Below are 24,003 nucleotides of genomic sequence, written 5' to 3'. Positions count from 1 at the left end.
AAGTCAAAAGCTTTCAGAAATAAAATAAAATTATATATTTTGAAAAAAGCTTTAGAGTTTCTTAACTTAATATCGTATTAATCCCACGAAATGAGACTAAAATGACGTACAGAAATAATTTCGTAGAGAATATCTTAAAAATAAACTGCAACCTTTAACGAAACCTTTTTATATTGGGGTGATTAGATACAAATGAGGGCGTCAATGTATATTACCGACAAAGTGGAGTACAAGTTTTTCTTTCCTAGATTAATTTTCAAACTTATAAATTTATAAGACTGATAAAAGATGGTACAAAAACTTAATGTATGATGTTTTCATGTTTTCACGAAATAGTATAGATCTATTTAAAAAACAGATTCGTACTTGATCTAATGTTTTAATCCTTTACTTATTAATGTATCATCTATTTGAAAACTATTGTTTCAGCTGATTTTGTTTACATTATCATCTTCTTCTGACCTTATGTTTCGTTCGAAATTGTTCATTTTTTTAGATCTTATCACGTACATTAAGTTACATCTCAGGCAATTGTGACTTGTCAGTTTCTTTCATATACATTCTATAAACTTCGAATTTCGGTTGCTTATAATGAGAATTTTGTGACGATATTGCACCTATTGGTCCATTTCGGCTGTTTCACACTCTAAACAAAACTAACTTAAAGAATTTCAAGCCACTAGCTAATAAGCCATATACTAATAAAGCTTTTTTTTCTTAAACCCATTTAAATTTAGTTCCTCTGCAACATCTAAAGGCATCCCATTACAAAGGCCAACCATCCTGTTAGAAAAATTAAGCTGTAGGCTGAAGATGACTCCTACCCTGCCAAAATGTATACTTGTGTTCTACAGTCCTACTATTCTCAGTGTTAAATACAAAAATATGATGCATCAACACTATCAATTCCCTTTAAATTTTAAACACCTCAATCAGATCTTCCTAACTCTTCCTCTTTCAAGAGAGATTTAAGCATCTTCTCATATAACAACCTCGATTTTGCTAGTTTGACTTTTAATTATGTATTACTCTCCTTTTTATACACTGCTCTATTGAAGTGTTATTTTTACAGTTTTGTTTATTTGCTTTTAATCGAATTAAGATCGGCGGTATTACTTGTGATCAAATATTTTGAGACATGAGAAAATGTATCACTTGATTTTTAATTTTAAAATTGTTATAATGCAATGGATATTCTTACAATAGATATTACTTTATGTGTTTTAATAAACTTAGAAATAAACTGTGACGGATTTGCTATTATATATTATATCACTGTTTGTTTCGGTGAAATATATATTTCAAAATGCATATAAGTTATATTGTTAAATGTAAATTTCGAAATTCCCGCCTAATGACTAAATTTGTAGAAAATTCTGGAATGTAAAAATTAACAATATATATTTTACGAAAGCACCAGTTTATTGACAGTATTGTTGTCTTCGTTGAAATTTCTAGAAACTCTCTTCTCGATATTGTAAAATGAATCAACGCGACACGCCAAGAGACAGTATGTATTGTTGGTTTACCACATTTATTATACCAGAAACCTCGGAAGCTATAACTGTGATTAAGGCTTATTAATCAGAAAATTACAGACATTTTACAAGAAACGTTTATAGATTTCGAACATTACAATCTGTATTCTTTAGCAGATTAAGTTCGGATATTAGTATTTCTATGAGGATATTGAATAACTTCAACTGTGAAAAACTCACGTGTGATCAGCGAAGAGCAGTTAGCTAGCTCCACTTTAAATGAAGTGTACTTGTATCAAGTCAGAATTAATTCGCTCATCGTGAATCGTCGATAAAATATTCAGTTCCAAACCAAGTAGAAGATTCATTATTGTTTGTAGGTTAGTAAAACTTTTCTATATAAATCATTATTATTTGTTGTAACCGTTATTATGAATTATATTATTATTTGTATATCAAATATATTTGAATTGAGAAAAAAGTGCGTGTATAAGTCTTGTTGGCAGATATCATAAGTTTGACACACCTCGACATTTGATTAACTTCTAAATTCAAATAACAATTTAACTCAGTTTAAGGATCATTGAATCGTAATACGTAGCATGATAAACTGGAGGCTTGTCCAGAATAAGTTGTAATACGTAACAAAACAAATCAAATAATCATATTACCTTAATTAAACGTATACTTCATAATTAACTCTATTGTACATTAATTACTGATAATGTAAATTTATATTGAATATGATCAGTTTTAACAGCAGAAATTTATCTGGAACCTTCTGTTTAAAGTATGAAAATGAACAAGCAATAAACAATGGTTGTGGAGCAGTCAGTTACGTATTTCATTAGCAACTAACACTTTCAGACCTGGATAAAAATTGTTGATGATTAAGTTTATTATCAGTGTTCAAGTCGTTAGTTCAAAGGACATCATTCTAGATTTGTTGTTGAAATTCTAAAGAATTGTTATTCGAGTTTGGCCACATTTAATATCTTTGGGTTTGGTTTGAATTTCGGGTAAAGCTACACCAGAGCTATTTGCGCTAGCCATCCCTAATTTTGCAGTGTAAGACTAGAGGGAAGGCAGCTAGTCATCGTCACCCACCGACAACTCTTGGGCTACTCTTTTACCCACGAATAGTGGGATTAACTGCAACATTATAACGCCCCCACAGCTGAAAGGGCGAGCATGTTTGGCGCGACGAGGATTCGAACCCAAGACCCTCGGATTACGAGGCGAATGCCTTAACCACCTGGCCATGTCAGGCCTATATCTTTGGGTGAAATTTAAACCTGAATGTGTCTTGTGCGTCTTCGTTTTCCATGTAAAGCACTGTAATAAAACATATCCTTTTCTCAGAGCGTTGTCGATAATGTTTATATATTTCCTTTTAGACTTTCTTGGTATATCTTTCAGTACATTCTTGGTTGCTCTGTGATCCAAAATCTCTTTGAGGTTTTATTTTGCATTTAAACACAAAGTTACACAAAGGATATCTTTGCTTTGCCCTCCACGGGGGATTGAAATCCGATTTCTAACTGTGTAGTCCTCAAACATACCACTGGGTTACTGGAAATCGGGGTTTCATGGAGGATAAAAACATTTCTGTTTCTTTATTTGAAAGGACCAATAAAGTTATTGCATGAACAAAGCTTTGCTACGTTATATTGAATGACTTCACATCATGAAACCAGCAACTTGAATTAATTCGGTTTATTAACGTCTCAAAAACTGTGTTAATCAAGTGTTTCGTACTGGGTACGTCTTGTTTAAGAAAGAATTTAAAAATAAATAAGTTATTACAAATATTTCCACAAAAACTTGTTTGAGTGAGTGTGTATCTATATCTATATATATAAATATATATTGAAAAATAGTATAAATAAAAATGTAAATACCTTACAATAATTCAATGCTTAAAATATCATTAAATACCTACATATGTTTTTTAATTTTATATCATTTAATACGTGTTACATTTGACCATTAATTTAGAGGATTTGTTTGAAAACAAGTAACTTGATCAATTCAGTTTATTGAACTTATTCTGCGTGTATGCGGTTGTAACAACCGTGTATTTTTTGTTACTACTTTTAATATAAATGTACATGTATAAATACAGAGTGCTCAAAAAAAATATATGTGATATTTGTAAAATGCCAAACTAACCTTCTTAGACACTTTGTAAAATCATAAATAAAATAAAAACTACATTTTTACAGGTTTTTTTTTTCCACTTGTGACTGATCTATTCTTAAATTCACTTAAATATATGTAATTAAAGTTGTTAATATTAACTTTGGAAGCTAAGACTTTACATACGTTGTTCTGTATTTTTTACTTTTCACATCATTATAAGTCAGTATTTAATTTAGCGAGGCCCGGCATGGCCAGGTGGGTTAAGGCGTTCGACTTGTAATCCGAGGGTCGCGGGTTTGAATCCCCGTCGCACCAAACATGCTCGCCTTTTGAGCCGTGGGAGCGTTATAATGTAATGTTCAATCACGTTTTTCGTTGCTAAAGGATTAGCCCAAGAGTTGGATGTGAGTGGTGATGACTAGCTGCATTTCTTCTAGTCTTCCACTGCTAAATTAGGGACGGCTAGCGCAGATAGCCCTCGAGTAGCTTTGCGCGAAATTCCAAAACAAACAAACAATTTAATTTAGTATATATTAGAGTATAAAATATATTTTAATATTAGTAACAAATTACCAAATTACTCATTTTTTATATATTTTAATTTTGGAAACTCAGTATTTCACTTTACAACTTCTTCTGGAGCGTTATACGAAACTACAAATCGAGACAGACAGCATAAAGTTTCGATTGGTGATGAGAATTTTTCTTTACATGTCGATTCGAGTTGCCATAGTGAAATGAACTGCATTGTTGTTGGTATGCTATTATAATCAAAACACGCAAGTAACTAATAGCAACACAAAATTGTTATAGTTTTGTTCTTGCAATCAATGCCACTCGAGCTGCCTTGCCCAACCGAAATATTTTCCTTGATTCACTATAATGAACACTATTGAAGGTGCTATTGTGAACTAAATTTTCATGTCATTTATATAGCTATAAATCGGGTTTCGATATAGTACTGGGTAGGGCATAGATATCCTACTATGTTGCTTTGCGCATGCGAGAAACATTTACAGCTAACAATGATGTTTTTTAACTTGTAAAATATCTAATTGATGTTCTCTTCGTACTTTCTGGAAGTTTTAAATAAGTTGAAACTGTTTTCGTATTATTTGCATACAGATACTTTTGTTGCTCGATTTTCTAAAATGCTCCATTAGTCAATGAATAATACATTAAAACAGTACATGCAATAAAGTAGTTCGTTGCCAGTTTCTTACATTAATAAGTTGTCTATTTGGGATATTCGCCCTAAAATAATTATTTGACGAATACGATTGACGCTAAATCTAAATGTTCTATTCTTATAAATTGATGAGAAAATATAAAAGTTACACATGGTTGTTATAGAGTTCTATTTGCCTATGTTCCTCGAAAGATAATTAAATTAATAGATAAACAATTTGATCTTAAGAGACAAAGAAACATATGTATATATCACAAAGTGCATTATTCTATTTATTGTTGTTTTGCTTTTGAAAATATACAGGAGTAATTTTTTCTCAAATTAGCGAAAAGGATTTCTTTTGTCGGTTGCTTAGATACACTTGTGCCACGATGTTCCGGTACTAAGCATGTACGTATTGTTTGTAATAAGCTAGTTTATTCTAACCCTTATAGATCGCCACCAACGTTCATTAGGAATAACCTTTTACTTACATGATTCTATCGAAAGGTTGAAGTAATTTGTGATACAATGTTAAAGTTAGTAAATCTAATAAAAGTTTATTTAGTTCTTTTTTGTAAAACAGTTATACAAACGGCTTCCTTTCCAAACTGTATGCTCAGAACGTTTTTGTGGTCCGCCTTTTATGGATGCAACACAGGATTAGGGGTAAGTTGGACATTCTAACTGGTTGCTTACTCTTGTATAACGTTTTAGTAAGGAGTATCTTAACTAATTATCCCAGTCGAAACTTAAGCTGATAGAAATATTCTGTTTTAGTACTAGACCTATACTGACATGATGATTAGATGAAATATCAACGCCTACTGTTATGCCAGATTTTTCATTTTTTTTAGAAAGATTTGTTCAGTAATTGCTAAATTATGCTTCTTATGTTATTACTCGATTTTTTCTAAACAAAGTCTTCTTTTGTAGCATATACATGACGAAGCCAAGTTAAGAAAGATAAAATGTTTAACTTGCTCAAATTATTATGGTACTGTTACCAAGTAATTAAAAGTTATAAACATATCATGTTTATAATAGGAATCATAAAGAGAATTAGGTTTCAGTGTTTCATGGTTTTAAATTACTTCTTGTTATTTCATCTTTGTATTTAGGTACCAGTGGCACAATGATATGTCTGTGTAGCTTTCTGCATTATATCAAAACAAACAAACAAAACAATAGGCGTGAGGAAAGTTTCTAGAAATTTCAGCCTGCAAAACAATATAGATTATACAATAGTGTTTACGAATGCACGTATATTGTTGATTCTTACACTGGAGTGGTATTGCAACAACTTCTAACTTAGCTTTGTAAAAATGTAAACTTAATTTTTTTTTGTATCTGTTAAAGACATTTGTTTTTCTAACATGGGAAAATAACAACTGAATAGTTATTTTAAAATCCAATAATCCAGGCATAATAACTACAGAATTTTCTTTTTAGCATAATTCTGTTATTTCTAATGAAAATAAAATACGCTCTTACCATTGCAAAACCCAAATATCTGACTGAATCTGGCTAAATCATGCTATATACTTTCAACAGTGATTATTCCACCATTTTTATCTGTCTATATGAAAAAATAAGAAACCTAGAATATACGTGTTGTTAGAATATGCAAATTAAACATACGGAGCAAAAGCTCTTAGCATAGACACTCTATACTCACAGTTAATATAGGCAGGGTTTTGCTTTTGACAGCCATACTATGATTGGTTGGAATATAGTTTAGCACACAAAATGTCACACGTGTATATATATAAATTTCACTTACGTATTTTGAAAGAAAATAGAGACATTTTCACATTATAAAGGTAGGAAAGATTCTAAGAATGTTCCGTGTAGAAATTGAGCTAAAGATCTCATAACAATAAGGCACTAACCAAACGATTCAGGTATTAAAATCATCTCACATTACTACATTTGGGTTAAATGATTACTAGTAACTTAACCATTCTCAGAGTACAGTTTGTTTTGTGATATTTCACTCTTACATAAAAACATTTTTCCACGTTATATTTTTGCAAGGAAATCTAAAATATGCCAAAAAAAAAAAAATATAAATTTAATGTATACATCATCACCGATGACTTAATAAACGAGTGATTTTTTTTTTCATTTCTTCACTCATTATAAAAATATATCCAGACATCATGTAAGCTCATGTATATTGAAATGATGTTGAAACACGATTATATTAAAGTACACCTGGAACTAAAATAACTGCCGTAAAAAAAAAAAGGATTTTATTTCTTCTAACTTTAAATAAATAAAGTAATGTATGCCACTTACTGATTAACGCTGGATGTTCAGCTACTTTTCGAGTTACGTATGCCACACACTAATTTACGCTGAATGTCCAGCTACTCATATACTTCTTAATGACTAGTGCGGTTAGCTTGAAGGCTTATGAACATGTGAGTTTAATACCTGCAGTAGGCAAGAAATATAATGAGAAAAATGGATCATATAAAAACATATGCAATCAAGGAACAGATTTTCAGCAAAAAATTTAACTATGAATTGAGTTGTTGTTGTTGTTTTTCAGTTTTAAGATATATTATAAATACAATCTATTACAGTACGTTTCATTTTTGATCCCAAAAAGAAAACAAGTCGAACCTAGAGTGAGAAAAGCTGAAAACCAAAGAGAAAATTAAGAACAAATAATACATTTAAACATAAAAATAGGTAATCGAACCCAATACAAATTAATAATGAACACAAACAGGCAAATAATAATAATAAATACATCATGAAGTAACATTATTTGAAATTTATGTCAAACTACCCACACTATCAAGGAGGTTTGTTGAATTTCACAAAAAGCTTCTCGAGAAATATTTGTGTTACGTGTCTCCAATTTTAAAGTGATAGGCTAAATTAGAGGTGTCTATCAAAACCACCAACTCTTTAGCTACTTATAACCAATGAAGAGTTGAACTAACCGTCATATTATAACACTCATCTGACTGAAAGGGCGAGCATGCTTGATAGCGTGATTCGATCCCACGACTCTTAGATTTCAAGTGGAATTCCACAACCACCACACCATGCCAAGTATGCTTAAATAAAAGTCTGACATCGCGAGTTAAATTTTATCTGATTCTGTAACTTGCGTTGTAGTTGATGGTTATAAGCTTTAATATAAATGGTGTTACTTATTTTTCTTTTAGTACGGTTAAGTGTGTCTGAAACAGTTATGAAAGTTAGGGCCAGATCCACTGTAATAATAAAATGTGTAATGTGCTATTTAGATCTTTCACGTATTCCTTAAACTTTTACTTATAAGTTGACATGATTTTTTTCAAGAAAATATGTCAACACAATGTGAAAATCAGTGTATGTGCTATATTATTTATAGCTCATTCACTTGCCAGACCTAAAGTGTAGGGAATAGAGCCGCCACCTTAAAAGGGTACAGAACTAACCTCTGAGGTAATAAGGAGAGGTTTAAGCGTGGAACATGACTTTTGTGCTAATCTCGTATTATAACAGTTAGTAACCATAAGATTTATCGCTGCGCCTCTACGAAGGAGTTATCGTTAGCTAGCAAATAAAAATTCATAACGATTGTGATTACTACACCCCATTACTTTTTATATTTTGCACAGACGAATTGTTAGTGAAAGTTTCAAGACATAATACGGTATAAGAATTACATAACTGTTATCCTTTATGACAGTTTTTTGGTTGAATCGTGTAGAATTTCGATTAAACAAACCTGCATTGCGAGTTGTCATCTGCTAAATAAATAAAGAATTCTTGTCATGAATGTAAGTTATTTATTTTTCATAACATATATATTTTGTTGAGAATTTGATTTATTCAATCTATTAAACATCTGTTCATATAGTTTTGTTTTTATCTTTTACCTTTTCGGTTAATTAATTAATTTAATTAATGTCGATTCTTCTGTGTTGCTTTGCTCCTGCAAGGTGTTTGCTGTGGTGTTTTTTGGAATAGTATTAAAGATTAGGAAAGAGCAATCGCTTCTGCAATGTAGTGAAGATTTAATAATCAGCCACTTCACCTCTTCAGCCACAACAGCAGTTGCAGCTGGTTCGTGTATGCTAGTTGCTTGTATGTATGGATTGTATACCTATCGACATAAATATATCTTGTTAAGTGTAAGTTTATTCCAGTTTGACTTATTTTGATTTTGTTCCATGTATAAAGATTCTTAACAGAAAATTTGTTATTAACTTTTTAGAAAATATATTTGTTCAGTTTCACAAATTTTTAAGAAAAATTGTTCAAAGAAAAATCTCTTTAAAAGTAAAAAAATATAAATATTACGTTTATTGACTATTAAAGCTATTATTAATTCAGTTGTTAGTATGTATGTATGTTTTCTTATAGCAAAGCTACATCGGGCTATCTGCTGAGCCCACCGAGGGGAATCGAACCCCATGATTTTAACGTTGTAAATCTGTAGACTTACCGCTGTAGTAGCTAGGGGCTGAGTCGTTAGTATGTGAGAGGAACATTTAAAACTAAATTGTAGTTTTTAAATTTAACACTTCACTACATCATAATTTCTGTTTTGTAGAAATAATTTAATATAAATATTCTTTTACCCGTTTGATAAATTTTAAAACTTGAGAAATTATTGAAACTAAAACAATAGAATCTAAAAATCTTTGTAATGAATTTTTAATATTAATTTGTTTACTTTTGTTTATTTTCACAAAACATTTAATTTAGTGAACGCTAAACCTAATTTTGCCTTATACTTTTTCAACTGCTCCTTGAAAACAATGATTAACACCGCACTTGTTCTAAAGTTTGAGTTGAAGATAAGAAAATATCAGTCTTATACACAAACTTATATAGACTCGAGGTTACTGAGGGGTAGAATATTCTATGTTTAAGGCATGACTTGCATTATTTTGTATTATTGTTTTCTACACGGTATTTCAAAACATTATCATGAATTACATGCTTAAAATACACGCCAAATACTATACATTGTTGTTGATTTATAAATAATTCAATAATTTTATACCTGTTATATTTTCCTCTCCTTTCAAAATCATGTATGAGATGACAGAAGACAAAATCAGCTTATTTGATGAAATTAATTTTGAAAATTATTGTTATTTGTTTTTGGTATTCAATTAACTCTTATACTACCTTTTTGAAAAGGCAAAATTCGTTACGAAAAAACAGCTTGTATTAAAACAGTTACTTTTTAATGTCATATTTGTTTTCATCTCTATAGTATGTCTTGCTACTTTGTCCACTTATCTGTGTAGAGATTATAGTGACTTTTTACTTGGAAGGATTCAGACGCTAATCAGGTACGTTTTCTTATATTCGCTAATCCGGTAAGTTTTATTATGTTCGCTAATCCGGTAGGTTATTTTACAAACTTATTGTGAAGTTTAAGTTATGGGTAAGTCACTATGAGATATTTAACGTTCATCCTTTAAATTATCTACATATCTTCAAACATCTGTGCCTACTACAGGTTTAGAAATCCAGTCTTAGCGTTAGAAGCTCATTGGAGGTCTGAGAAGTTTTACAAAGGAGAAAAGTAAATGAAAAATATAAAGTTAACCTTTTCAGATTCATTCGATTGATTCAGTGTTACATAGATATAACGAAAAAGATCGAAACATCACTCATTTGCAAAGGTTTGATATGGAAACCGGAGTTTTTAAAGAGTTCTTATGAAATATTTATCAGAAATTTGAGTTTGCTTGGTATATCATATTTTCTATCCAATTCAAAATTTCCTCAGAGGTTTGAAAAGCGAAATCTAAACTAATCAATATGTACACAGAAGATGTAATAATGGTAAAGCATTTGTAAGAGTAAGCAACTTATGAATTCCTCAAAAAGTTTTGTATCATTATTGAATTATACTGTGATAAAAATAAATTTCAGATCTTGATTTTTTATCTTAAAAAAAAATCACAATGTGACACAAAGGACGAACAAAATTAGACAGACCTCTTAAGCTTCAAAATATACAGATTTGATGACAATTTGTAAACCAAATTGAAAATATCTTATAATACTAGCGATGGATTCAAGTAGATATGTTTTACAAATCAATATCACAGAAAAGCAATTATCAAAGAAAATACATTAAGCATAATGCAAATGCTCCTAGTTTCCTAGTTAAATTCATACATAATATTATTTAGCTTGCAGTGCAAGTATATGACTCTTTACCTAACGTGATTTGCCAAATACTAAATGGCTTGGCATAGCCAGGTGGATAAGACACTCGACTCGTAATCTGAGGGTCGCGGCTTCGAATCCCCGTCATACTAAACATACTCACCCTTTCAGCCGTGGGGGCGATATACGGTCAATCCCACTATTCGTTTGTAAAAGAGTAGCCCAAGAGTTGGCGGTGGGTGGTGATAACTAGCTGCCTTCCCTCTAGTCTTACAATGCAAAATTAGGGACGGCTAGCGCAGATAGCTCTCGTGTAGCTTTGCGCAAAATTCAAAACAAACCAAATATTGAATAAGATGTGGATGTTTTTCAAACAATATATTTCTGTTTTCTTAAGCCATGATTACTGTTTAGTTAGTATTTAATGACTAGTCATTCTTGACATTATGAACATCTGTGTTTGTTTATATAATGAACCTTTGCGTAGTAGGTGTATTTTTCAACCTAAGTAGAAAACTCCGAAGAAATGTTTACGATATATATATATTCTATATATTTATATATATATAAAATAAATCGGAGGTTAAGACTGATAAACGGTGTATCCCCACCCGCAGTGTGGGTCTTACTTCTAAATCACCTCCAAAACCTAGGATACATTTTATAATCCCACGTTGTAGATTGTACCCTGGGATCTTTTTTTTTTAATGCAGCGTATTTTGTTTATTTATTTTTTAATTACCTTGTTTTTGTCCCGGCATGGCCAGGTGAGTTAAGGCGTTCGACTCGTAATCTGAGGGTGGCGGGTTCGAATCAAAACATAAAGACTCCCATGAAGGCGTTATAATGTGACGGTCAATCCCATTATTCGTTGGTAAAAGAGCAGCTCCAGAGCTGACGGTGGGTGGTGATGACAAGCTGCCTTCCGTCTGGTCTTACACTGCTAAATTAGGGACGGCTGGCGCAGATAGCTCTTTAGTAGCTTTGCGCAAAATTAAAAAAACAGTAGTTTTTTAATATGTTTTTTGGCTTCAAAAATTATGGTTATAATGTATATATAAACAACTTCATCAAAATAGCTAGTGGATTTCTTATGTATAAATATTCTGTGACTTTTGAAACATGATCTACACCAAACAAAACTGTTATACAACTTTTTATAAACCTTGATATCTCTTGGAAGTATAAGTATTTTAGTAATGAAGTTAGATAAAACTTAGTGACGTCCAGAAATAGCAAAATAAAAGTATTTTGAAGTCCTCATATATATATATATATATATATATATATAAATCGGTCTTCATACCTACAGTAGGCAGAACACAGATTATTGGAGAGGTTTGACTTTCCTAATAAGTAAACAAACTATTCGTAAGTGAACAAACTTAACAACTCAATTGAATAAGACGAATCTTTGTTTGTAGTTTAGACTTTTGACGAATTTTCTTAGTCTTCTATGAAACAAACATGTTTATTTTTTTAAACTGAATGTATATTAATGTATATATTCAACTTGTGGATATGATAACTTACGAAGCTAACTTCTAAGGAAAGCTGCCTTTTCCATGTACATGATAACACCAAATTAGTTTTGTGCTCAGTAATAATCCAAAATAGTCGTCTATTTATGGAAGTTTCCTCCATCAAAGTAGTTATAAATCATTATGTGTAATATTATTCGCTGAAGGACCATTTATAAGAAATGTTTTGACACTTTTCTCTATTCTTATTATTACATAACTACGACCATTATATTCATCTACATAATTAAATGTAGAAGTTATTGTTTGATGAGATGTTTGTTTTTAGTTGTTAACGCTTGTTTTATGGCGAAGAACACCAGGGGTGTCTGCACCAGAGAGACTATTAATATAGGGAAAAAAATAAAAATTAAATGCAAAATATGATAAAACATACAAGAAAACACGTATACGGTCTGGACAGTATCACCACCGTCAATGACACAGTCTAATATCAAAGATAAACCCTGGGATAAAACATGTCTAAAATGATGCCGTTACTTGTAGTTCTAGCAAAAATATAAGGTGGGAAAATATATCTTGAGCGTGACAAAGTCCAAACATTGATGGATCAGTCCTTTATAATATAAAAAGATGAGTTACGAAACAGTGGCAAATGCTTAGGCTAAACAAGACAACATCCTCTCTCTGATCTTTATGGAAACTATAAGGCCAAACTACAACAATAAGCTTTTAAAAACCTGTTATTAACCAAATAGACTGCCAACTAGGTGAAGCTGTGCCTTTATGATGCGTCTGAAGTACACAAAAAGGACAGGCATGGCTGTGACAATGAAGGCCACATTGTGAAAGGTCAAGACTGTAACAATGCCTCAGCAGACGGGGTTAGCTTCGACGTCAGCAGGTTCTTTCCCATAGAAACCATCATGATTAGGAAACAGAGAAAATTGTATAGATATGGGTGATAAGGAGAGGTAGACTATTTGTTTCAGCATGTATAAGATAATTGGACCAAAACTCACATTACGATATTCCAGGACTTTCAAAGATCTAAACGAGTTATGTACTTCCCAGCTCCTACGTAATCTAAGGCAAGTGAAATTGCATACAATTTGACATTCAACCCCCTTAAGAAAGATAAAACTGTTTTAACTCGATCCTAGCCTGTTAATTTACAAATAATAAGTTTGTGTCCATTCGCTCAATTGTCTTCAGGATATGGCACAACTACATCAGAAACTATTTTGTTGATCTCACAAATAATATTGAAGGTTTAAACTAAATTACATCTCACATTTTTTTCTCAAGATAAAGTAAGTGAAATTATTTTAATCTATCTCCGGATGATAACTTTTCCGCCTTTGGAATCATTCCAGCAACCCTTCTTCCAGCAACCTTCCTTTGAACACTTTCCAATAGTTCAATATCCTGTCTCAGATTGGTAAAACAAAATCGTACATAGTATTCCAATTAATGCCTAAATAATGATTTGTATAGAGAGATATTTACATCTTTTGACTTGCAAAAAACATGTTTATAAATACATGTTAAAATGTTATTGACTTTAGAATTAACAAAAGAATGGTTCCTTGATGGCTTAAGTGACTTATCGCAACTACACTACGATCCTTTTCTTCTGTAGTTATTCTACTGAAAGGTAATTTGCCGATTATATTTTTACAACTTGCCATTCTGTAATAGATCAACACATTTCCTGTTATAACTGAAAATACTCAAAAGTTTAATAAAATGATCAAATTTTGCTAAGTTACTAATGTCTCTAAAAGAGCATGAGATGGAACAAAGGACGAAGTAGTGGACAGTGAGGTACTCTACACGAAATAAAGATCTAGTTTATGTGTACCCCATTAAGTGAGGTACTCTACACGTAATAAAGATCTAGTTTATGTGTACCCCATTAAGTGAGCTACTCTACACGTAATAAAGATTTAGTTTATGTGTACCCCATTAATAACACCCTATTTTTTCCACCGTTTTATAAAAACCATACTGAGGTGATTTTCGTTACTAATTATTTTTGCAGCACATTAACAAAAGCTTTATTAAATCTAGGACAACAATTTCGTATCCTTTCATTAGTCCAGTTAACATGTCGTTATAAAACGATAACATCATATAATAAATTTCTCTAAATGAGTTTGTAAAGCTTCTTTTATCAAACTCTCTGTAATTTTTCTTACTACAAGAGTAAAACTAACTGGTTTATAATTTCAGGATAAATCCCTTCACTTCGTTTAATGCCGTATATCTTCATTAAATTTCACATATTATCAGTAAACATTACACGTTTTCATATACAAATATTAATATTCTTAAATTAAGTAATTTAAGATTTTTGATTAAAAATTTGCTTGTGATTTTTTTCTCGGAATTATAGCTGTCTAACGTGGACAGTAATTTTGATTTTAATATTACAAATTGTTTGTTTTTGAATTTTGTGCAGAGTTACACTAGGGCTATCTGCGTTAGCTGTCTCTAATTTTGTAGTGTAAGACTAGAAGGAAGGCAACTATTCATCACCACCCACCGCCAACTGTTGGTCTTCTCTTTTACCAATGAATAGTGGGATTGACCGTCACATTATAACACCCCCACTGCTTAAAAGACGAGCATGTTTGGTGCGATGGGGATTTGAACCCTCAACTTTTAGATTACTGTGTCGAGCGCCCTAACCACTTGGCCTTGCGGGGCTTTCCCGTTAGTAACAACTAAGGTGTGATCTATAGAGTTGAAATTTAACAAAAAGGTGGGAGGGCATATTTTTGCCTCGTGCAATTTGCCGTCAATCAAAGTGAATGGCAGAAATACCCTTCATAGCTCTGAGTTTTTCTGCTCCCCAGTGCTTCAGCGTTAAAGCTATGGACTTATAACGCTAAGAAGTAGGAATACATACCCCTGGTAAGCACAGCACAGACAGCTCATTGTGTATCTTTAAACTAGATAGGAAACAAACAAACAACAATGAATTCCCAATGGTACTGAGTTCTCAACAGCAATTATCTTCTCACTCCAAATATCGTTCTTGTCTTATTCATCCTCTTTTTCTCTATTTACTTGCTAAAGTTCTTTCAACAGATCCACAAACTCACCTCCACTTAACCTTTCACTGACTGTGACGATAGAAGAAGATGATGCTGTTGCTTTTGATATCCTCCTACTGCCACGATTTAGTTGATCAACAGACAAACTTAAAGTTTGGTAACGTAAATCTACTGATGATATTCTCTTATTTTTCTGCAACTTCTCTGAAAGAGATCTAAGTTTTCAACATGGTTTAAATTAGGGATGCCTTCCCTCTAGTCTTACACTTTTAAATTAGCTAGCGCCATCCCTAATTTAAAAGTGTAAGACTAGAGGGAAGGCAGCTATTCATCATCACCCACCGCCAACTCTTGGTCTACTCTTTTACCAACGAATAGTGGGATTGACCGTCACATTATAACGCCCCACGGCTGAAAGGGCGAGCATGTTTGGTGTGACAGGGATTCTAACCCGCAACTCTCTGATTACGAGTCAAGTGCCTTGGGCCAGGTACAGATAGATCCAGCATGTTCTACTGGAGGTTTTTCGTTCCAAAGTGTGCTATCAGAGATGAATAGTTCAATGAAGTGTCACCAGAAGATGTAAATAATGCCATCAGGGTGCGTTTGTTTGTAATTTAGCACAAAGCTACGAAATGAGCTAACTGTGCTCTGCCAACCACAAATATAAAAACCCAGTTCTAGCGTTGTAAGTCCACAGATATATTATATCACTGTGCTACTTGGAGGGACCAGATGCTGGAATCTAAGCATGTCGACATGTTTCTGTTTTATAAATAGTCCATATTAAACTTTGTTTTACCTCGACTACAAACATAATAAGCAAAATATTGGTTTTTCATTATCATTATATTGAAAAATATACTTAAAAGGGGATATACCCTTAGTTATAATTACTTCATTTTATTGCACAAGCTAAGATTAAATGAGGCTACAAATATACACCACTTAACACTTCTTTCCTTACTACAAATACGGAGTTCCATTCCTCATTGTTCAGTCTGATATCAGAATGTTACACGAAGAAAAAATGTTGCAAAAATAAGAATATTATATTACTGCTTAATTTTAAATTCAAGTATGTTTATTTGGTTTTCATATATTTCTATTGCTGTTATTACCTACATAAATAATTTTAGTGTCCTAACCTAAGTACTCTACATGTTAAATGTTTAGTCTACTTCTATTGGAGAGGAAAGAAGTTTCACTAACAATCATACTTTACTGTGTAAACTTACGATAATAATTTCAATATCCAAATTTGTCAATTCAAGGACAATTGAAAAGGAAAAATTCATCCAACCAAAGAAAGGGTTATTTTCAACTGAATGGGCGGAATTTAGACAGTGAATAACGAACGTTAATAAAGGTGTAAAACTGAATAATATATTTCTCTAAAGTGATGAAATCGTGTAATTCCTGTATTTCTTATTAATAATATTATCCATATTTTAGTTATTAAGTTTGCTTTGTGCACACAAATCTCGTGAAAGAACTGAATAAATTTATATTCTATTAATAGTTTGTAATGTATTAGAAGAGATATTCCCTCACTAATCAGTTTCTAAATGTCTTGCCCAAACTTACTTCAATTCGTAAATTTCCTTGTTTCACCAAATTAAAGTATAATTCTTCAGTAGATAGATGTCGGGTCAAAGGCAAGGAGTTCATAACCTTTCAGTTATTCATCCTAATCCAAATTAATTCCTTGATCTAGAGGTTGCTTCCTTGTTCCACTGTATAAGGTTTCCAAATTTCATGAGTAAAGTTGAAATCGAAATCAGGTTGCAAAGGTCAAGCAGAAATCTGTTTTCTATTCACATTGATTGCCACGAAATTGATTTTGTAATATTTTAAACTGTATGGATTTTTTTGAAGATCCAGTAAATGCATCGTTATAAGCACATCTTGTGACAAGATGTCTGGGTATTTGACTTAAAAATGCATTATCGATAGCAGCCTCTAAGTGTTGCTGCAGAACTGAATATGTCTTATGTAACAGATTTACTGTCTTACAAAATTATTTAGTCGATTCTTTCTTAAACGCTTTGGTGTATACCACAACGATGGACTGGGTGATCTTCACCTCTCTAGCATAGATATAAACAGATAATGTTCAGAGATTTATACCCATTCTTAATACCATGATCACTATCGGAAACAGCAAAACTTGTTACTTTAGTATAATCTAAACCACATGCTAAACCTGTTATTCTACATTATAACTCATACTAGCTATGAAACGAGGTTTTATTATTTGTCAACTTAACAGAATTGAAAAAAATCATGGACGGTGAAGCTCAAACCAGAACTAAACTTCAAAAGCTACTGTTGTCCAATGGCTATCCACATAGTTACATCACTAAGACATTTTAATGCTTTGACTCATAAGGTATTAACAAACGACATCAAATAAAGAAACTATCACATTAAGATACTGTTTCATGGATTATGTCCTTCATGGGTGTACCTTTAATTAATCGACTTCGTTAAGAGTTTAGAAGATATGGTTTGAATATCAAAATAATACAAAACCCTGGAAAAAATGTGAAAGATATACTCATTCGTTTAGTCTTTAATAACAATAATACATGTAAATCAAAGAGTGTTTTGCAAAGACGAATGGCTTAGAAAAGTCTCGCGTACTTTTCTATGAATGAACTTACATATACACAGAGTTCGGCCACACATATAGCCGAATCCAATCATCCAATACACATTTGTGCCACTGGAAATTTTGACAACAAGAAACTACTTAAAAGAAACAATCTAGTCTATCAAATAGCAGGTCTCTAACGTTTTATCATTAATATTATTAATTTGACTTTATTTACTTTAATGTTATAATAATAATTTCCTCTATTTTTATTGTCAACAACTATACATGTATCATGTACACTTTTTCGTTATATTGTTGTAACTGAATTTTGTTTTCGGTTGGTGTCATTTAAAATTAGTTTTTGTAACCTCTGACGTTCATAAACCCTTGATAAATGCCTAAGACGAAGAAACGTCGGGTAAAAGTGACTACACATTTTTTCTTCTAAAATTATTTGTCGTTTTACACAATAATATTAAACCGTAACTTATATGTCTATACATTTTGTCATACAGATGATTTAGTCTCTATCAAGAACCTAAGTTTTGTTACAATCTGAATAACTCCAAAAGAGCTTATGATATAAAGAAACAATACAATGACATTCATCACATCAACTGAGACAATAATTTTGTAGAAGGCAGAGTACAGTTTACTATTAGTGATAAAAAAGGGAATTTAATTTCTCTGTTCGTGGTCTACACATCCATAATAATGTTGTTTCTTTTATATCGTTAAAAGAAATTTCTAAATATTTCTAATAGTGTGTAACAATAATAATTATCATATCGATGATATTCAATTATTCATAAACAGTCTGAAACTTAATTATTACAAGGAGTGGAATATAAAAAACTTGTTTATATGTTTTAGTAATATGTATGAAATTAAAAAATATATGTATGTCCTCAATTAGGGAAACTACCTCGTGGAAAATTTAAAAGTCGTTAGCTACTAAGGGTTATCCCTACCTTATAAGTAATTAACTTAAAATATATTTTTTAGATTTTTGTTCTGTAAACTAGGACAAAAATATTAACCTCAGATAGCCAAGGTTTCTCTCTGCTAGTCAGGTTATGCTTGAACAAGTGTTCAAGAGAACGTGAGGAGAGTGGAAGTTCAAGAACTGTTAAGGCAGAGCACTTAGTTCTGTTTAACGTCATTTTATAAATAAAAAGGTGGAGGCTGGGTGTTTTACCTTGTAAAAATTTTAGCTTGATTTTATTTCTATCATACTTTAAGGTTGTATCTGACCATTAAAAGTAAATGCCTTCCCACAACTGTCTGGAGACAGCAAAAGGCAGTAGGAACTGAAACACTGTGAGTGTAAACATTGAAATGATTTTCTGTAGTTGCTGGCACGTTTAACATCAGCGTCAGGGTTATGTCTGATAAATGGAATATTCACAACGCGTTTGGGTGGCATAGCCACAGAAATTATCCGTCATGTCTTAATATTGACAACTAGAACCTATAATGAAAAATAATTGTATAATTTTAATTATATCGTAATGTATGTTATATATGTATACATATGTTTCAATATACATTATCAGGGTTATGGAGCAGAAATCGATAACCATCTGATCCATAAAGCCAATTTGATTGGATGGATTGGGACTGTACTTCTTTTACTACAGGTATTCTTAGCTTGGTATTAGCAATTGAAGTTGCAACTAAATCTTTCAGTATTTTGGTAAATAATCTAACAACTATCTTCTCCTAAAATAATCGATGATACTTTGATAAATAAAGAAGGATTAGAATACATGTGTAAGTAAGAGTTAAAACGAAGACTACACGAGACTGGATATATTATTTATCAATCAGGACTGAAAGAAGAACGACTAACCTGATTATATGGTTTTCAGCAAGGTGTGGAACATTATACAAACTTTAAATACTCTATATTTTTACATCATAAACTTTGAATTTGTCATCATTTAGTCTCCCCATTGGCAGAGTGGCAAATCTGCGAGCTTATAACCCAAAAAGCCGGGCTTCGATACCTGTGGTGTGCACAACACAGCGCTTTGTTTAGTTTTTTTATACTACAAACAAACACAACAATAAAAAAGTAACCATTGACTATCAATAACAAATTTCTTTGGTTTTACTGATTAGCGTTTTTCTGATATTCAAGTAAGTAAATATTTCCCAACCTGAAGATAACCTGAGAAGATATACTTTATTTTAATTAAAATTTTATCCATCTTTAGAATAAGTAAAGGATTCGTTGTTTGTGTTAGTGACAAGTTTTCTGTTACAAGGAGCTTTAATCATTCGTTTTTCGTCTTTCTTTGTATAGACCACACACGTTTTTCTCTTACCGACACATATAACACATTATTATGGGAACTACTCATAACTTTACATATAACGCATTGTTATGGGAGCCACTAATAATCTTACTACTTGACAACATAATCTGCGAAGACTAAACAATGAGCTTTGATGTACATTATTCATTTCTCGAAATTCGTTTTGTGAAGGTTTGTGTGATTGATTGTAATAAAGCACAAAGCACATGGACTATCTCTGTGCTCTGCCCACCACATTGTAAGTCCGCAGACATACCATTCTACCATTGGAAGGGAGGAGTAAGTGATGAATGAAATCTGCCATTTGAAAACACCAGTGTTATAGACAATTTCTAAGAATAGTTTATCTTCAGACAGATCGTATTGTATAGATAACTTGCTCTGGAAATATTTTAAACAAATATTAACGTTAATAAAATTGTATGAAATTCTGAATATTTTAGTACTAACTTAATCTGTGTTAATATCTGATTATACTGAGCTCTAAGTTTTTCCTTGTTGTTACAAATAGTTGGTTTATTGTACCGAAGTAACAAAATAGGGTTTCATAATTGTCTCGGTATGTTCTCTCTTACCGTAAATTGTTTCAATATGTAGTTGTTCGTTTCATTATACAAGCTTGCGTGAACGTTAACGGTATTTGTTTTAGGTGCTGTCTTTGCGAATTTCTTTCGACATGTACGAAACACTTGACGAAATAGAATTGAAAACAAAGCTACATGAAATGGCTATTAAGATTGAAAAGAAACATATAACAAAGACAGTCGAGTACCTGGAATTAGACCAGACGTAACCATCTACTGAGAAGACTGATATGCGTAGAAATAAAATACAAGTTCATACTGTATGTATTTTTGTCTCACTTTTCTTTAAATGATTATATTTAATTGCATTACTGAAAAGACTGTAAATACTATAATTTTGCTAGACGGATGACTGGAGTGCGTATTAAAAATATCTACTGATGATAATATGGCAGCAATGTATGACAGTATACAAATTCGGGTATAAACTTCGGAAATCATGATTCATTATATTTCCCTGTTTAACTAGATCAAAACTTGTGTAATAAGTGTAACTGTCAGGCTCTTACATATAAAATGTCAGATTTCTTAAGGAAGATGTAAAACAATTACATTTTTCTTGTTTAATTTATTTAATTAAAATAAACATCTTTATACCATATACACTTCTGACAACAAGTTTTAAATTTATAAAAGTCATCTTTAAAGAATTGGACATCCTTTGATGAACTGAAGTCTTCGAAGGCACTTTCAATTGTCATTTGGTTTGCAAACGTTATTATTCCTTTAAAAACGTCTGAATATTTGTAAAAGTAATAATCTGCAATGGAAAGACCTGGTGAATATGGTGGATGAGGTAAAGTTTTGTACTGAAGTTCATTTAGGTTTTGACAGTAACTCGTAAGACAGCATTGTCATGAAGCAGTATGGGTCAACTGTGATTTACTATTGCAGGATGTTTTAGTGACAAATGTTGATGTATAATTTCAAGTTAACAACAATATTTCTCTGCTGTGATTATTTCTCCTGGGTTTAAGAATGAATAATAAATCACACCTGTTTGACGGCCACCAAACACTGACCATAAGCTTCTTACGGTAAATAGATTGTTTTTTCGCTTTTCATACTCAAGCCACCGTCTGGATTGTCGTCGATTGTCATAAGGAATCCATCACAGATGACAATTATATCAAGAAACTAATTGTTTTTGTTCCCAGTAAGAAGTGAGAAACAAATTTCAACTCGTTTTTGTTTGATGGTTTTTAGTCCAATCGTTAAGTACCCATTTATCGAGATTTTTCACCTTAACAATTGCTTGAGATGTCGGTCGAGAAACTGTTGAACAATGAACATTAAGTTTGTCGTCGAATTCTCTCACAGTTTGTCGATTATCTGATTCAACTAAGACTTTCAATTCTTCTTCATTAATGGCTGTCCACGGGCGGCTCCGAGACTCATTTTCAAAGCTTGTGTCATCAGAGCGAAATCTTTAAAATCAACGTTGTGCTGTGCGCTTATTAGCTGTGCCATCCCCAAATCCATGATTGATATTACGAGCTTCTGCCGCCACATTGTGTGTGACCAAGGTTGAACTGGTATACGAAAACTACATGAATATCAATTTCATCCATAATGACAAAAATCAATATAAATATGATTCAGTTTTTGAAATAAGAAAAATAAAGTGAGGTTCATTTCTCATAAATTTACCATAATGCTTCTTTTTAGCCAATAAAGTTCGAGTTTCATATTTAGACATGAAAACCTGACATTTCACGTGCAACAGCCTGATGTGTTTAATATAACTGTACTGTCATATTAACTACCTTACACTTCAGGTTCATACATTAAAAAAATTGTTATTTAACGTTTATAAAATTCTTTTATTCAGCTCGATGAAAGGAAACGCCATTTAATATCGTTTTTTCTTCAAAAGTGAGTTTCACGTTCTCATTAAGTGTAAAGTACGTCGTATGAGAATCACAGATAATTTCTATTTACTAATTTGGATAATTTCTACTCATGTCCAAAAAGAATTGTTTTTGTTTGTTTGTGTTTTTACACAATTCATGGGTCTGCGTCATAAAGTGTTGTTAAACAAATAAACATATTCAGTTTAGCTGAATAGATACAAAGAATTCTTGTACTCAAGAAAGGAAACCTTGTGTATGGAATGATTTATTTAATCATCTTGAACATATTACTTCGTGAAATATCTAATTTGAATTCAAAAGTGATTTTACCTATCTTATAACAATGCATGAAGACATTAAATGAGAAACATTAAATACCCAGTTGTTTAAAATACTAAAACAAAAAAAAAAAGATTCAGATGTTCATTTATTTATATATGTTTAGCCTTAAAGAATGTTCTAAGTGTTACGTTCATGAGCTATTCTAACAATATGCTTATGGTCCGTCGCTATGCAAAACTAAATTTCCTGTTCCCTCTTCTTGCAGTTCAGATGGTTCATTATGACAGTATTACATTATAAAACTTCCCTATCTTCTTAGTTACGATTATAAGACCGTGCAAAGTATGAAATTTTTGAGTTTAGAAGAATGACACCAAGATGATGACGAATTACAAGTCCTGATCCCAGTAGGGAAAATAAGCTATTCCACAACCCACTACCACTCGTACACCGACGTAATGATAAAAGTAATAGCTTGTCACTATAGGAAACCCAAGAATACACCAGTCCATTTCAACTAAAGTTAGAGTTTTCCTTGTAACTGGGAACTAGATAATTCCCATAGATTTAAGTCCACAAAAGCTACAAAAGAGTCACAAGCTTCCCTACAGCGCATAGCTGAAGATAAGACCAACCAAATGACAGCCAATATACAAAACACAGAATAGTCTAGTACAGAGTTTAATATGTTACATAAAAACATTTTGAATATGTAATTCAGCAAGTCACATGACAACCAAAGTCTCAGTGGAATCGAATGTATCAGAACCACAATGTTACACTGTTTAGCTTTACGTAAGTAAATGAAGACATCGAAAATTGATCTCCTTAAGAAAGTATATGTATCAGCTGTTTCCAGTACAAAATACATCTATATTAAATATGCGTTCAT

General features: G+C 31.9%; 1 protein-coding gene across 5 annotated transcripts; it reads left to right on the top strand.

Annotated features, from left to right (window-relative positions):
- Positions 1–4,466: 4,466 nt before the first annotated feature.
- LOC143247268 (uncharacterized) lies at positions 4,467–22,896 on the top strand. 5 transcript variants are annotated; one of them, XR_013026527.1, is made up of 6 exons: positions 4,467–4,585; positions 5,375–5,457; positions 8,736–8,927; positions 10,022–10,100; positions 19,628–19,711; positions 21,042–22,896. XR_013026527.1 is itself a non-coding variant. In XM_076495185.1 (4 exons), exons 2-4 carry the CDS (start codon positions 5,404–5,406, stop codon positions 21,183–21,185), a joined length of 282 nt encoding a protein of 93 aa, XP_076351300.1. In that variant the 5' UTR covers positions 4,467–4,585; positions 5,375–5,403; the 3' UTR covers positions 21,186–22,896. The 5 variants fall into 5 exon arrangements, 2 of the variants coding, with proteins under 2 accessions (XP_076351300.1, XP_076351224.1); XR_013026525.1 differs by lacking the exon at positions 8,736–8,927; XR_013026463.1 differs by lacking the exon at positions 4,467–4,585 and having other exon boundaries at positions 4,836–5,457; positions 8,736–8,880.
- Positions 22,897–24,003: the final 1,107 nt, after the last annotated feature.

Source organism: Tachypleus tridentatus, chromosome 1 (genome assembly GCF_004210375.1).
Source record: "Tachypleus tridentatus isolate NWPU-2018 chromosome 1, ASM421037v1, whole genome shotgun sequence".
NCBI lineage: Eukaryota > Metazoa > Arthropoda > Merostomata > Xiphosura > Limulidae > Tachypleus > Tachypleus tridentatus.
The sequence above is the reverse complement of the archived record's forward strand: the minus strand, read 5'-3'. Positions and strand labels throughout refer to the sequence as shown.